Genomic DNA, 17,569 nt, shown 5'->3' with positions numbered 1-17,569 from the left:
ATGAAGGGGTAGCCATTCAATAATGTCAACCCATATTATTTTACATCAATGTAATTTATATGTAATTTGTTAAGCAAAATTGTACTCCAGAACTAATTTAGGCTTGCCTAAACAAAGAGAAATACTTATGCCACGACTATATTTTTGTTGATTCATTTTTTTCCTCGATTCATTTGTAGAATTTCTTTTCACTTTGACATTATACAGTATTTTGTGCAGATCAAGCTATTTCAATCCCACTTTGTAATGCATAAAATTTGAAAAAAGTCCAAGGGGGTGAATACTTATAGTACATACTGTAGTTTAATATTGGGCACTGTGGTGGGCTCTACCTGCTTTTCTGAAATGCAGCCCTTTCTGTGCTGTTGTTCAGAGAGTGAAACTGTCCTCAGGTTAGTGTATGACCCCTGCTACGTTTGGTTGCATGTTCAGGATTCTCCACAGGACTTTCTCTCTGACTTTATGGAGTATTTTGTGTGGCTCAATCACACACAAAAAATACATTTAAGTCTATTTCAATCCCACTCTGTAACGTGTTCAAAATGTGAAAAATATCCAAGGGTGGGTGAATACTTTATTATACCTACTGTACAGGGCTGAAAATGAAACTGCACAGGGAGGCTCAGGCCAAAAGATGAGGGTAAATGGTGCTGGGGAATATGATTAGTAAGATGGTCACGTAGCCTAACTGCAGTCAATTCAACAGGTTCATAATCACAAAGGCCATGCATTTGTCACAGACATCTTCTCAGAACGCCCCTATCGGAGTACGTGTTTGTACGAGTGTGTGCGTCAATGTGGATCTCTCTGTGTAATTTACAATCTGCTGTCACCTTGACATTTCATTACATTTTCTACAGTGTGAGACCAGAGGCTGCTGTGTTGAATCACTAATAAATATTTTTCCCTTCTCTTTATAAAGGTTGTTGGACACAGTACAGGCCAAGGGTAGGTTATATGATATACTTGTTTACAACTACTGGACAGGATCCCTCCCTTCCCTGTGCGTTAGTGTGTCTCTGCAGTGACTGTGCAGTTATGGGTGTGTGAGGCGTATATGTGTGACTGCCCTCTACCATGCCTGGCACTTTCCCAGGAGAGTCATAACACAACCCTGCTTTTTCCTGGGATTTCGGATAGTCATGATCAGCCCCTGCATCATGTGTGTGCGTGTGCGCGTGTGCATGTGCGTGTGTGTGAGAGATTTATTTAGGGTCTGGGATGACACTATTTCCCAAAGGGCATTTCGAAGGCATACATACTAGAGGTCGACCGATTATGATTTTTCAACGCCGATACCGATACCGATTATTGGAGGACCAAAAAAGCCGATACCGATTAATCGGCCATTTTTAAAATTTGTATTTATTTATTTGTAATAATGACAATTACAACAATACTGAATGAACACTTATTTTAACTTAATATAATACATCAATAAAATCAGTTTAGCCTCAAATAAATAATGAAACATGTTCAATTTGGTTTAAATAATGCAAAAACAAAGTGTTAGAGAAGAAAGTAAAAGTGCAATATGTGCCAACGTTTCAGTTCCTTGCTCAGAACATGAGAACATATGAAAGCTGGTGGTTCATTTTAACATGAGTCTTCAATATTCCCAGGTAAGAAGTTTTAGGTTGTAGTTATTATAGGAATTATAGGACTATTTCCCTCTATACCATTTGTATTTCATATACCTTTGACTATTGGATGTTCTTATAGGCACTTTAGTATTGCCAGTGTAACAGTATAGCTTCCGTCCCTCTCCTCGCTCCTCCCTGGGCTCGAACCAGCAACACAACGACAACAGCCACCATCAAAGCAGCGTTACCCATGCAGAGCAAGGGGAACAACTACTAGAAGGCTCAGTGCGAGTGATGTTTGAAAAGCTATTAGCGCGCGCTAACTAGTTGTCTGTAGCTTGTGAGGTGTGGAAATACTTTGTTGCTTTTATGAATCTTGTCTTGCTGCTTTTTGTTTTATGTTGCTCTGTCTGTATGCTACGTCTTGCTTGTCCTATGTTGCTATGTCTTGCTTGTTCTATGTTGCTATTGTCTATATTGTAATTGTTTTTAATAACCTGCCCAGGGACTGCGGTTGAAAATTAGCCGGCTGGCTAAAACCGGCACTTTTACTGAAACGTTGATTAATGTGCACTGTCCCTATAAAAATAAAAATAAACTCAAACTCAAGCTAGCCATTTCACTGTCGTTCTGCCCCTGAACGAGGCAGTTAACCCACCGTTCCTAGGCTGTCATTGAAAATAAGAATGTGTTCTTAACTGACTTGCCTAGTTAAATAAAGGTATATATAAAAAAAAAGGCAAATCGGCGCCCAAAAATATAGATTTCCGATTGTTATGAAAACTTGAAATCGGCCCTAATTAATCGGCCCTTCCGATTAATCGGTCGACCTCTAGTACATACACAGATGTGTGAGACACTGATTACATGGGAGATGATTGTTTATCTTTAGTGATCACATTTCCAGACAAAAATAAAGCATAATAATATTTTCAAACTATTCATTACTTTGCCTTAATTACCATTATCTGGCCTTGGTAACTACCCGCTACACTATAATTACTGGTGTCTCTGAGTGTCTGTACGTGATGTGTGAGGATCAGACTGACAACAATTTGTCCGGTAAGAGCTAATATTAGAGCAGGGTGCTGGCAGTGGTTGGGGCTTTCCAGACTGAGGAGATGGTGTGAGTGTGAACTTGACAGACACTACAAATTTGGATTGATAATAAAAAAACATGGAATGTGTTGGGTAACCACAGTAACTTGTCTGCCTGCCTTGTCTCATGTTTTGGTTCATTCTGAGCCTCCAAGTTCAAGGATCCCTCACCTTTGAAAAAAGCTTTGATTAATCCAACAGACAGGTCTGTTTCCAACTAGCAATCAGACACATTTGTGGAGTCCATCACAGATCCAACCATCCAAGCAAGACCTGTACTGTATGATAACAAATTGTTTACAGCCAGGAGCTTATGATACTATGATACATTACTATTTTGGCAAGACATTTTCAGGTTTTACTCTTCTGGTGCACTATTTTGCGAGGAGTCCGACTGTTCTCTGTAGTTGAGGATTCTCTGGTAACAACAAATTACTCACAGAACACCTAACAGAGCTGAGAACACCAGAACACTTCTCTTACCTACCTCCGCAGACACTCAAGCTGCTTCGCCATGGCTATTTAATAGCAGGAATAGAAAGCACACGTGGAAGTCCATGCCAGTCAGATTGACAGCCAAGGACGCCTTGCTTTGTAGGACCAGGGTGTCTCTAGAACAGCCTACCTCTGGCTTCTGCTGAGACTAGTGATCGCCTTGTGTTACCATATCTAATAGCTGTTTTGGTCTCTCTTTTAAGGATATGGAAATGTTGTTTAGGTCGGCAGTTAGCCAGGGAATTGTGAGATGTAAATGTTTGTGTGCGGGGAAAAAACGTGATGTACTGTACAGTCGTGGCCAAAGGTTTAGATAATGACACACACCAAGGTTGCTGCTTCAGTGTCATTAGATATTTTTGTCAGATGTTACTATGGAATATTGAAGTGTAATTACATGCATTTCATAAGTGTCAAAGGTTTTTATTGACAATTACAAGAAGTTGCAAAGAGTGAATATGTGCAGTGTTGACCCTTCTTTTTCAAGACCTCTGCAATATGCCCTGGCATGCTGTCAATTAACTTCTGGGCCACATCCTGACTGATGGCAGCCCATTCTTGCATGATCAATGCTTGGAGTTTGTCAGAATTTGTGGGTTTTTGTTTGTCCACCCACCTCTTGAGGATTGACCACAAGTTCTCAATGGGATTAAGGTCTGGGGAGTTTCCTGGCCATGGACCCAAAATATCGATGTTTTGTTCCCCGGGCCACTTAGTTATCACTTTTGCCTTATGACAAGGTGCTCCATCATGCCGGGAAAGGCATTGTTCGTCACCAAACTGTTCCTGGATGGTTGGGAGAAGTTGCTCTCGGAGGATGTGTTGGTAACATTCTTTATTCATGGCTGTGTTCTTAGGCAAAATTGTGAGTGAGCCCACTCCCTTGGCTGGGAAGCAACCCCACACATGAATGGTCTCAGGATGCTTTACTGTTGGCATGACACAGGACTGATGGTAGGGCTCACCTTGTCTTCTCCGGACAGGCTTTTTTCCGGATGCCCCAAACAATCGGAAAGGGGACTCATCAGAGAAAATGACTTTACCCCAGTCCTCAGCAGTTCAATCCCTGTACCTTTTTCAGAATATCAGTCTGTCCCTGATGTTTTTCCTGGAGAGAAGTGGCTTCTTTGCTGCTGTCATGACGTTGGCCTCTTTGGGTATTCAAGCCCCATCCCCCTCTCCCTGCCTCCCCCTTGCCACCTTCAACTAGGTTGCTGTGGTCAGAGAGACGTCGTAAATTCCTGAGGATCTCCTCATGGACACACAGTATAGAGAGAGTAGATTTTCATGGAGAACAAAGGAATTCCTTCCACCTCACACAACTTGAGGTACGAACAAATTTCATGTTCCGGAGAAAGTATAAAAGATCGGTGAAGAATCCATAGAGCATGCTCAGGAATGGCAGCAGGCAGATGTGAGTGCATCTGCATGCACAGTGAGGCAAAGACTTTTAGAGGATGGCCTGGTGTCAAGAAGGGCAGTGTCGTGTCTTTACTGTATCAACTTTAGGAGACGGTCCTGGTGCTTGCTGGACATTCTTTGGTGCCCTGAAGCCTTCTTTCTTCACAACAATTTAAGTTCTTGATGATCTGATAAATGGTTGATTTAGGTGCAATCTTTTTTTTGAATTTTACCCCTTTTTCTCCCCAATTTCGTGGTATCCAATTGTTGTAGTAGCTACTATCTTGTCTCATCGCTACAACTCCCGTATGGGCTTGGGAGAGACGAAGGTTGAAAGTCATGCGTCCTCCGATACACAACCCAACCAGCCGCACTGCTTCTTAACACAGCGCGCATCCAACCCGGAAGCCAGCCGCACCAATGTGTCAGAGGATACACCGTGCACCTGGCAACCTTGGTTAGCGCGCACTGCGCTCGGCCCGCCACAGGAGTCACTGGTGTGCGATGAGACAAGGACATCCCACCGACCAAGCCCTCCCTAACCCGGACGACGCTAGGCCAATTGTGCGTCGCCCCACGGACCTCCCGGTCGCGGCCGGTTACGACAGAGCCTGGGCGCGAACCCAGGGACTCTGATGGCACAGCTGGCGCTGCAGTTCAGCGCCCTTAACCACTGCGCCACCCGGGAGGCCCCTAGGTGCAATATCCTTGCCTGTGAAAGCCCTTTTTGTGCAAAGCAATGATGACAGCACATGTTTCCTTGCAGGTAACCATGGTTGACAGAGGAAGAACAATGATTCCAAGCACCACCCTCCTTTTGAAGCTTCCAGTCTGTTATTTGAACTCAATCAGCATGACAGAGTGATCTCCAGCCTTGTCCTCGTCAACACTCACACCTGTGTTAACGAGAGAATCACTGACGTGATGTCAGCTGGTCCTTTTGTGGCAGGGCTGAAATGCAGTGGAAATGAGGGAAAAATGGAATTTGGCAAAGAGGAACTTTTGCAATTAATTGCAATTCATCTGATCACTCTTCATAACATTCTGGAGTATATGCAAATTGCCATCATACAAACTGAGGCAGCAGACTTTGTGAAAATTTATATTTGTGTTATTCTCAAAACATTTAGCCACGATTGTATGTGTTAAGTGTTGACAGGGCTGTGGTTGATGAGTTTTTAATCAATTAGTAAGTTACAGGACGTGAGTACTCTATGCATGCACTTTCTCCAGCATTGCTCTATGCACAATTGTGTTCCACTGCTTGGTAACGATACAGCAGGACCTGACCCTGCTAACCATGATAGTAGGTTCAGAGCTACCAACCTTGAGCCTCACCCAAAATGACTGGGAGTAGCTGTTTCTGATGTCTGTGTTGCCTACAGTCACCTGCCCAGGGGGTCATGTGGTGATTCTGGTAGACAATGGCATGACCGAATCACCTCCCAGGTTATGCAAATGATCGGATCAGAGGTTTTTTATATAACATAACACACATTCGGCTCCTCCGAGACAAACTTAGGTGAACACACACAAACAAAAAATACACACCACACACACACACATTCAACCATGGATTCTGAATATCCTTCTGTGTCAGTTTGCTTGTTTGTTTTATTGTCTTTCTTCTAAATGGTCCTAATATATTATTGACTCTTTTTTTCTTTATCTTTGGCAGACTGAAAAGAAGCTGAGCATTGCAGCATGGCAAAAAGGCCTGCCGATCATCCTCCAGCTTACTAACCCTCACCAAATGGACCCATTTTGTTTCATTTGGGGTTAGGAGGTTTCGGATAAGAGCACTAGTACTATCAAAGACCAAAAAAATACTAAAATTAGACAGAAGGCTCCACTGAGGCCAGTGTGGAGACCATGTCTAAGTCAGGCAAGATCCTGCACCTGTATGTGGAGGTGAGGTCTGTCCCAGGGAAGGAGCTGGAAGGTGGTGTGGAGGGGATGCACCCACTAGTGCTCCAAGGGCCTGACATCCTACCTCGGACCCAGTGCACCCCCAGCCACTCTACCTCCACCTCTACCTGTACCTGCACTTGCCCATCCACCTCCACCCCCAGCCCAGCCTCCATGTCCCCAGGGGTGTTGCATAAAGATGGGGGCAGCAGTCCCAGCCTCACCTCCAAGTCCTCCTCCAGACAATCTGTCAGTTTCCAGCTGGACCTACCGGACAACTCCGGACCGCCCACACACCACGAGCAGCGTCTGCCTTATGAGGGGATTGGTCAGCTGCTCTCCAATCTCCAGCCTGCACCCAATGGGCCGCAGCATGACAGTCTGGTGCTCGCCCGCTCCTCAGACATTGAGCACTACCACAGGAGGGTGCCCCTATCCCCTGCCTCCTCTGGGAGAATAACGTCCCCCTCGACTCCAACCAGTGGGCGCAGGTCCTACGATGGCTCTGGTGTGGGAGACGAGGGCAAGTGCTCTGTTGTCAGCTTTAGCTACATAGAGAAAGCCAGCATTAAGTCTGTGGACAGCCCCCGCAGTGCTGTGTGCCCAAGTGTACTTGAGAACCCTTTCAGTAGAGGTGTGGAGGAGGGGTATATGCCTGCCCACCTTAGGAAGAGGCTCAGTGACCCTGTGTGGTCAGATAGCTCCGGTAGCTCCAGCCCCAAACTGTCCTGTCCCACCTCGGGCAGGTCCCCCAGGAGCTCCCCCTGCCTCCGCAGGGCCACTCTGGACACTGTGGCCAGAGAGACCACCTACAGGGCCATGGAGGAATTTGGCTCCCCGGAACTGAGGCGCAGACTGGCGGCCTACAGCCCAGACAGAAGCCCCAGCCTGCCTCGGTACTACCAGCAGCAGCCCCGCTGCCAGTCCTGGGGTGGGTCCCCGGTCCTGCCTAGGGGTGCCAAAACGCTGCCAATCAATGCACACCTCATAGACTCTGACAGGAACCGTGGTTTGAATGGCCTCCCCAGAAGCCCAGCTTCTCACCAGCTCTCTGTTCAAGCCAGGCAGTCCTACTACAACTTCACCATGTCCCCTTCCAGTGTTAGCTGCCACCATGGTGTCCAGAACCACAGGCTGTGGCTGGGGGACGAGAGCCCCAGGCTGTCCTCAAAATGTGGGGACCACAGCCCCAGGTTGGCCTGCAAGTTTGGGGACGAGAGCCCAAGGTTGTCTTCCAAGTTTCGCACACCATTACCTGCAGGCAGGCCCACTGCAATTCAGCATGAAATACCAGCAAGCATGATTACCAGCACCCCAACCTCTTGCGACCAGAGGGCTAGCAGCCACACCAGCCACCGCACTCCTAGCGATAGCCCCTGCTTACCAAACAAGGTCAACTCCAAACAGTCAGGTCAGTCAAATGACAGCAAGCTGGGAGAGGGATTGAACCAGACGAGTGACAGAAGAAGTAACTCCCCAGCCACTAGCCCTCACATGGCCCGTAAGCTGGCGGAGGACGCAACCAAGCTGTCCACTATCTTCATGGACAGGGGGACTCCCTCCCCCACTCTGTCACAGGCTAACTCCACCAGGTCAGAGAGCCCCAAGTCTGGCTACATCTCCATGGAGTCTCAACCCTACGCCACCCTCCAGGGCCAGGGTTCTCCAGCACAGCCCCACCCTGAAGCTAACACTCACACACACTTACAGGACCATAGGTGGACAGACAAGGAGTTTCTTAGAGCTGGACCCCACTCCAGAGAGTCTAGACCAGGTCAAGGACAGGGGCAAGCCTCCCCCCTCCTACTGCAGAAGGGAACCTCCTCCCCTGCTATGCCAGCTACGCTGCACCTGGTGGTAGCATCCCACACTCCTATCATAGACCCACGGCTGCAGAGAGCTGAGCTGCTGACGAAAGACAGCCCCACCCTGCACCGCCATCAGCCCCCGCAGTACATGGGAGACCGAGGCTCCCCCAGCCTGGAGAGGAGACCGTATGACACCCGCTTCGACAGAGGGGGTCCGAGGGACAACCCAGAGAGCAACAGGCGCCTGATTATAGGACTTGACATGGAGCCGCCAGAGAGCTGGAGCTCCAGGATGCAGCAGTGGAGGGAGAATGGGTCCGTTGCACACAGGGAGGAGTCCTATAGTGAGAGTCCGACTGCTGATGGTGATGAAGTGTATGTGGTGACCAAGGAGGAGCTGCAGCAGAGAAGTAATGGTGTAGCTGTGTTGGGGTATCAGGGGTATAAACATGGAGTAAACAGGGAACAGAGGGGGGAGACCCAGGACCATAGTGGGGCACTGGGGTCCTCCCAAAGCTCCAGTGGAGTGACAGGCAGTCTGGGGGAGAGCACTCAGCCAGAACGGGACTGTCTCTCTCCAGAGACATCCAGCCAGTCCAGCCAGAAGAGCAATGACACTGAAGAGACAGCATCTGGGATGCAGGTGTGTGTGTGTGTGTGTGTGTGTGTGTGTGTGTGTGTGTGTGTGTGTGTGTGTGTGTGTGTGTGTGTGTGTGTGTGTGTGTGTGTGTGTGTGTGTGTGTGTGTGTGTGTGTGTGTGTGTGTGTGTGTGTGTGTGTGTGTGTGACTGTTTACAAGTGTACATTATACCTTATGTATCACCTACTCAATCATTCTCATTGTATGTTGTGTTGTAGTCGGAAAGCGGATCCTCTGTGCTGGGCCCATCCTTGCACTCCCAGAAGATTGCCCGTGCCAAATGGGAGTTCCTGTTTGGACAGCCCATAGAGGACAGCCATGATTCTAAAGGTGGGTGGTCCTGAAAGAGATCTAATGCTGCGTTCATAGCCAAGTGGGAAGGTGGTATTTACCATATAAACTCAGCAAAAAAAGAAACATCCTCTCACTGTCACCTGCATTTATTTTTTTAACATGTGTAAATATTTGTATGAACATAACAAGATTCACCAACTGAGACATAAACTGAACAAGGTCCACAGACCTGTGACTAACATAAATTGAATAATTTGTCCCGGGAAACAAAGGGGGGTCCCAGACTTGCTCAATGGGATTGAGATCCGGGCTCTTCGCTGGACATGGCAGAACACTGACATTCCTGTCTTGCAGGAAATCACCCACAGAACGAGCAGTATAGCTGGTGGCATTGTCATGCTGGAGGGTCATGTCAGGATGAGCCTGCAGGAAGGGTACCACATGAGGGAGGTGTATGTCTTCCCTGTAACGCACAACATTTAGATTGCCTGCAGTGACAACAACCTCAGTCCAATGATGCTGTGACACATCGCCCCAAACCATGACGGACCCTCCACCTCCAAATCGATCCCGCTCCAGAGTACAGGCCTCGGTGTAACGCTCATTCCTTTGACATTAAACACAAATCCGACCTTCACCCCCGGTGAGACAAAACCGCGACTCAGGTTTGTGCCCATAGGCAACGTTTTTGCTGGTGATGTCTGGTGAGGACCTGCCTTGCAACAGGCCTACAAGACCACAGTCCAGCCTCTCTCAGCCTATTGCAGACAGTCTGAGCACTGATGGAGGGATTGTGCGTTCCTGGTGTAACTCAGGCAGTTGTTGTTGCCATCCTGTCCCGCAGGTGTGATGTTTGGATGTACTGATCCTGTGCAGGTGTTACACGTGGTTTGCCACTGCAAGGAAGATCAGCTGTCCGTCCTGTCTCCCTGTGGCGCTGTCTTAGGCATCTCATAGTACGGACATTGCAATTTTATTGCCCGGCCACGTCTGCATTGCTCATGCCTCCTTGCAGGATGCCTAAGGCACGTCGTTTTTCAGAGTCAGTAGAAAGGCCTCTTTAATGTCCTACGTTTTCATAACTGTGACCTTAATTGCCTACCGTCTGTACTCTGTTAGTGTATTAACGATCGTTCCATAGGTGCATGTTCATTAATTGTTTATGGTTCATTGTTTTCCATGTTTGTTCAGTGTTTAAACCCTTTACAATGAAGATCTGTGAAGTTATTTGGATTTTTACGAATTTGAAAGACAGGGTCCTGAAAAAGGGACGTTTCTTTTTTTGCTGAGTTTTACTACGGGGAAAAATCTACTTGAACATCGCTCCAACTGGTTATTAGTTGTGGGAAACAAAGGACATCCAGCCAACTTGACACAACTATGGGAAGCATTGGAGTCAACATGGGCCAGCATCCATGTGGAACACTTTCAACAACTTGTAGTCCATGCCCTGACAAATTGTGACTGTTCTGAGGGCAAAAGGGGTGCAACTCAATAGTCGGAAGGTGTTCCTAATGTTTTGTGCACTGAGTGTACATGAAAGCTGTTCTTTTAGTTTGTGGTTGGCGCAGCTTGTTGACCATTAGCCAATCAGCGTTTCTCAAACTAGTTCAAAACACGTAAATGCATCCAACTGGGAATTACTACCTTCCCACTTGGTTATGGATGCAGGATTTGCCTCACTGTCTTACTCTTCCTCCTCTATTTCGGACTTCCTAGTTCGTCAGCCCCTTCTCGTAAACAAGCAGCTACTTTCACAATACTCTTGTAATCCAATTAGCTCTGGCTAGCTTTGGCTTTAGCGCCATCATGGCCTGGCATCAGCTCTGTCCTTATTAAAGTCGGACTCTCTTCCTTCTCAAACAAACACTTTCTTTGTTTACCTTTATTGATAGTTTAGAGTCTAGACATCTCAGCCTCATACACAGCTAATCTGTTTCCTGTTAAGTATTTGGACTTTAGAGAATCTGTTCCCTTGATTTTGATGACATTTTCTATATCTCTGCATCTCTATCACTCATTTTCCATCCTTCCCTATTATGTTACAGTACTCAGTTCATCCCAGACAGTCTGTTATAGGTCCCAAAACAGTGAACACCATAAACACTACCACCGTAATAACAATCTATACATTTAGGTAATTTTATTATATTTGCATGTTTTTTTAGAACAGGTCATTTTACTAAGTGCTACCAAACGTTGAATGTTATTACCGTAGTCAGTCCACTCAATACTCAATCATAATGGAATACAATCTCAAAATGACTACTGAGCTTTAGAACAGGACTTTTTTAAAACCAGATTTGCATGGTTTTTAGAACAGGCTAATTGTTCTATATTATTCCTACTCACTTTTACATGCTCTGTTTGTCTCTTTTGATATCCCAGACTCCTCTCAAGCCCCCCCGAGTGGGACCTCCAGTGAGTCTCCCTTGCCCACCTCCTCCCTGCTCCTGAAGCCCACAGGTCACTGGAGGGGATGGGATGATGAGAGTCAGAGTTTATCCTATCACGATGTCCAGCAGGTGGTGGATTTGGTGACTCCGCCCCCGGTCACTGTGGTTGGCTTCTCGCCCAAGACGGACATCATCCGGAGAGCCATCAACTACGCTGAGACGGACTTAGATGCTGTGCCCCTGAAATGCTATAGGGAAACAGACCTAGATGAGGTGATATTGGCTGAGGCCGAGAGAGAGCAGGAGGAGGTGGACTCCGCCTTTGGGAGTAACCGCAGTGTGCTCGGCACCTCTGCCTCCAGCGCCAGTACCATAGTACGCACTGACGGAGAGGAGGACGAGTTGGAGGAGGACGAGCTGGAGGAGGAAGAGGAGGAGGTGGTGAGCTGGGCCAGTGTGAGGATGCAGGGGGATAAGAAGAGACAGCATGCCACCCAGGAGGACAATCAGGTGTACAGTCTGCTGCTGAAGGGGTGAGATATTCACTGCAGCTCAGACACACCATACCCTGTAGTCAGTATGTAAAGCATTTATAGAGACACAAATATAGTAGATATTTGCCAATCAGATACCTCATGTGTTCCTAATACATTCTACATGGTGTCTTCCTGTAGTTGTCCCCTGGACCACATATCGGATGCCCAGTCAGCCCTGAAGTCCTCCATCTCAGTGACTAGCCCTCGCAGGACCTCAGTGGATAGCCTGGACTCCTTCAGCCGCCACTTCGAAAGGATCATGGAGTCTCACCGAGCCAAGGGCACCTCCTACAGCAGCCTGGACAGCGTTGACCTCTTGACCTCCAGCGGCCCACCCATATTCACCTTTGACCTGCCCACCCTCACCCCTAAGATCCAAAGCCAAATTTGCGAGAGTGCTCGTCATATCATCGAGCTGAGTTTTGCCCCCCTGGCCCATCCAGAGCTCCCCAGTGTGTCTGACTCCACATGCTCTGAGAACACCCTGGCCTCCACAGGAAAGGGGCTCAGCAGCACCTCTGAGCAGGATTATACGTCAGGAGGGAAGTCCCGGTTGGAGAAAGACTGCTTGCGAACTAACTTAGGCTTGCCTTTCATCAGGTGAGTGACAGACAAACGTGGACAGTGGACATCTTAAGGTCTGCTTCATTTAGACCCTTTTGTATCAGCTTCTCTGCAGTGTCCGTGCAGGAGAAAGTGGTCGCACGCGCACACACACACGCACACACAGCTGCACTCACAACATTTTAACAATCTCTAAAGGATCGTTTAGCTGTGACATCTCGAGTGCATTTTTGTGTTTGTTTGCCATTGTCCACAGGGGCGTGTGCTGGTGATGGTGGCAACACATTTTGTTATATGAAGATCCTATTATAAGATATAGGATCATATTATGCAGTTTCATAATGATAAACAGCTTATGCTGCATTGGTAATACATCTCTTTACTGCTGTTAGATGACCACTGTCACAAAAATCTCATGCCATGTGTTGTCCCTGGAATGGCTGTTCCCAATTACTTCGATTACATTTAGATGTTTAGGGCCTATGATCTAAACATGTGTGACTGGCATATGTTTGGTCTGGCATTTCCAATATTGACAGACAGTGTCTGCTTTGCAAATAGCTATTTTGATCAGAATATGACTGATCTGACCAAATGAACTGTGTAGACATACACTTCATGACCAAAAGTAGTTGGTCCCCCCTTTGCTGCTATAACAGCCTTCACTCTTCTGGGAAGGCTTTTCACTAGATGTTGGAAAATTGCTGCGGGAACTTGCTTCCATTCAACCACAAGTATTAGTGAGGTCGAGCACTGATGTTGGGTGATTAGGCCTGGCCCGCGGTCGACGTTCCAATTAATTCCAAAGGTGTTCGATGGGGTTGAGGTCAGGGCTCTGTACAGGCCAGTCAAGTTCTTCCACACTGATCTCGACAAACCATTTCTGTGTGGACCTCGCTTTTTGCACGGGGGCATTGACATGCTTCCACAAATTTGGAAGCACAGAATCGTGTAGAATGTCATTGTATGCTGTAGCGTTAAGATTTCTCTTCACTGGAACTAAGGGGTGTAGCCCGACCCATGAAAAACAGTCCTAGACCATTAATCGTCCTCCACCAAACTTTACAGTTGGCACTATGCATTGGGGCAGGTATCGTTCTCCTGGCATCCGCCAAACCCAGATTCATCTGTTGGACTGCCAGATGGTGAAGCGTGATTCATCACTCCAGAGAAGGCTTTTCCATTGCTCCAGAGTCCAATGACAGCAAGCTTTACACCACTCCAGCCAACGCTTGCCGATCTTAGGCTTGTGTGTGGCTGCTCTGTCATTGAAACCCATTTCATAACGCTCCCGACGAACAGTTATTAGGCTGACGTTGCTTCCTGAGGCTGTTTGGAACTCTGTAGTGAGTGTTGCAACCGAGGAGTGATGATTTGTACAGGCTTCAGCACTCGTGTGTCCCGTTCTGTGAGCTTGTGTGACCTACCACTTCACGGCTGAGGCGTTGTTGCTCCTAGACGTTTCCACTTCACAATAACAGCACTTACAGTTGACTGGGGCAGCTTTAGCAGAAATTCGACGAACTGACTTGTTGGAAAGTTAACACCCTATTACAGTGCCACATTGAAAGTCACTGAGCTCTTCAGTAAGGTCGTCATACTGCCAATGATTGTCTATGGAGATTTACATGGCTGTGTGCTTGATTTTATACACCTGTCAGAAACGGGTGTGGCTGAAATAACCAAATCAACTAATTTGAAGGTGTGTCCACATACTTCTTTTGTGTGAGTATGGTATACTTTATATGCCTGTGAAACTCAACCGCAGAAATTCAGTTGTACCACTAGATGAGGCCAGAGAGCCACTGTTTCTTTTGTTGAACGTTTATCCAGAAATTAGTTTTGAGTACCGTATTGTCTGTAACATGGAGGGATTGAGTTGTGGTTTGAATTCCTGTGATTTGGGCTCAGCGGTATGATACCTCCTTGGTTAAAGTATTGGTGTGGACTTTTGATTGGATGTGTGTGCCTGATGATTTACTTGAAAAGTGAACAAGTGTAATGTTGAGTAACTAAATTGGTGTAATTTTCATTGCAGTTATTTTAATTTGTTTACGAGACAAATTCTATTAATATGGGCCTGAGAAAATCTAGGTACTCGGGCCCTACTAGTGAATGTTCATATACAGTATGCATACGTGTACATTATGTTAAACAAATAATGAGTATACCAAACATGAGGAACACCTTCCTAATATTGAGTTGCGCCACCCCGCCCTCCCTTCCACAGGGATGCTGGTTCATGTTGACCCCAATGCTTCCCAGAGTTGTGTCAAGTTGGCTGGATACACACGGGAAACTGTTGAGCGTGAAAAACCCAGCAGCATTGCAGTTCTTGATACAAGCTGGTGCGTCTGGCACCTACTGCCATATCCATTTCAAAGGCCCTTAAATATTTGGACTTGCCCATTCACCCTCTGAATGGCATAGACACAATCCATGTCTCAATTGTCTGAAGGCTTAAAAAATCCTTCTAACTTGTCTCCTTCACTTCATATCAGTGTAGATGAAGAGGATTTAACAATTGGGATCATAACTTTCACCCGGTCAGTCTGTCATGGAAAGAGCAAGTGTTCTTAATGTTTTGTACACTCAGTGTATGTTCTACAGTATGTGTAGACCGACTCATATCCATTGTATCTTCCCATCCAGTTCAAATCAAATCAAAATTCAACGGCCACATACAAATGGTTAGCAGATGTTATTGCAAGTGTAGTGAAATGCTTATTCTTCTAGATCCGAAGGTGCAACAGTATCTAACAGGTAATATCTAACAAAACCTAATACATACAATCTAGTAAAGGAATGGGATGAGAATATATATATATATATATATATATATATATAAGTATAAAATATATGGATGAGCAGTGACAGAGCGACTAAGATGCAATGGATAGTATAGTATATACATATTAGATGAGTAATGCGAGATATGTAAACATTCTTAAAGTGGCATTATTAAAGTGACTAGTGTTCCATTTATTAAAGTGGCCAATGATATGAAGTCTGTAGGTAGGCAGGCGCCTCTCTGTGCTAGTGGTGGCTGTTTAACAATCTGATGGCCTTGAGATAGAAGCTGTTTTTAAATCTCTCTGTCCCAGCTTTGATGCACCTGTACTGACCTCGCCTTCTGGATGGATGAGGGGTGAACAGGTTGTGGCTTGGGTGGTTATTGTCCTTGATCATCTTTTTTGCCTGTGACATTGGATGTTGTAGGTGTCCTGGAGGCCGGTAGTTTGCCACCGGTGATGCGTTGTGCAGACCGCACCATCTTCTGGAGAGCCCTGCTGTTGTGAGCGCTGCAGTTGCCGTACCAGGCTGTGATAGATCCCGACAGGATGCTCTCAATTGTGCACCTGTAAAAGTTCAGAATTGTTTTTCACCCTCTTGTGGTTGAAGAGGCGCTGTTGCTCCTTCTTCACTACACTGTCTGGGTGCGTGGACCATTTCAGTTTGTTGGTGATATGTACACCAAGGAACTTTCCACCTTCTCCACTGTTTCCCGTTGGTGTGGATAGGGGGGTCCTCCCTTTGCTGTTTCCTGAAGTCCACAATCATCTCTTTTGTTTTGCTGACATTGAGTGAGAGGTTATTTTCCTGACACCACACTCCGAAGGCCCTCACCTCCTCCCTGTAGTCTGTCTCGTCGTTGTTGTTAATCAAGCCTACCACTGTAGTGTCGTCTGCAAACTTGATGATTGAGTTGGAGGCGTGCATGGCCACGCAATCGTGGGTGAACAGAGAGTACAGGAGAGGGCTGAGAATGCACCCTTGTGGGGCCCCAGTGTTGAGGATCAGCAGAGTGGAGATGTTGTTTCCTACCTTCACCACCTGAGGGCGGCCCGTCGGGAAGTCCAGGACCCAGTCGCACACGGCGGGGTCGAGACCTAGGGTCTCAAGCTTAATGATGAGTTTGGAGGGTACTATGGTGTTGAATGCTGAGCTGTAGCCAATGAACAGCATTCTTACATAGGTGTCCCTCTTGTCCAGATGGGATAGGGCAGTATGCAGTGTGAATGGCGATTGCATCGTCTGTGGTCTTATTGGTGCGGTAACGAAATTGGTGTGGGTCTAGTGTAACAGGTAGGGTGGAGGTAATATGATCTTTGACTAGTCTCTCTAAGCATTTCATAATGACAGAAGTGATTGCTACGGAGCGATAGTCATTTACTTCAAATTGTATTAGTCACATGCGCCGAATACAACAGCTGTAGACCTTACAGCGAAAAGCTTACTTAAGAGCCCCTAACCAACAATGCAGTATAAAACAATATGAGTAAGAATAAGAAATATAAGTAACAAGTAATTAAAGAGCAGCAGTAAAATAACAATAGCGAGACTAAACTCTGTATCGGTACAGAGTCAATGTGTGGGAGCACCGGTTAGAGTAGCAGCGGTGTAAAACAGGGGGGTCAATGCAAATAGTCTGGGTAGCCATTTGATTTGGGGGTAGAAACTGTTTAGAAGCCTCTTGGACCTAGACTTGGCGCTCCGGTACCGCTTGCCGCGCGGTAGCAGAGAGAACAGTCTATGACTAGGGTGGCTGGATTCTTTGATAATTTTTAGGGCCTTCATCTGGCACCGCCTGGTGTAGAGGTCCTGGATGGCATGAAGCTTGGCCCCAGTGATGTACTGGGCTTTGATGGCACTATGGTGTTGAACACTGAGCTGTAGTCAATGAATAGCATTCTCACATATGTGTTCCTTTTGTTCAGGTGGGGAAGGGCAGTGTGTAGTCAATAGAGATTGCATCATCTGTGGATCTGTTAAGGCGGTATGCAAACTGGAGTGGGTCTAGGGTTTCTGGGATAATGGTGTTGATGTGAGCCTTGACCAGCCTTTCA

General features: G+C 46.7%; 1 protein-coding gene across 1 annotated transcript in view; it reads left to right on the top strand.

The window, feature by feature from the left end:
- Positions 1-6,260: 6,260 nt before the first annotated feature.
- The window catches only part of LOC109899667 (PH and SEC7 domain-containing protein 1-like), a 50,737-nt gene continuing 39,428 nt past the window's right edge, over positions 6,261-17,569 (top strand). The window contains exons 1-4 of the mRNA XM_031835807.1: positions 6,261-8,936; positions 9,151-9,262; positions 11,615-12,155; positions 12,297-12,758. Of these exons, the coding sequence (XP_031691667.1) occupies positions 6,450-8,936; positions 9,151-9,262; positions 11,615-12,155; positions 12,297-12,758 (3,602 nt within the window). The 5' untranslated portion in view covers positions 6,261-6,449. The remainder of the gene's footprint in view (positions 8,937-9,150; positions 9,263-11,614; positions 12,156-12,296; positions 12,759-17,569) is intronic.

This window comes from Oncorhynchus kisutch, linkage group LG11 (genome assembly GCF_002021735.2).
Source record: "Oncorhynchus kisutch isolate 150728-3 linkage group LG11, Okis_V2, whole genome shotgun sequence".
NCBI classification, from domain to species: domain Eukaryota; kingdom Metazoa; phylum Chordata; class Actinopteri; order Salmoniformes; family Salmonidae; genus Oncorhynchus; species Oncorhynchus kisutch.
This window is presented reverse-complemented; position numbering and strand designations above follow the sequence as displayed.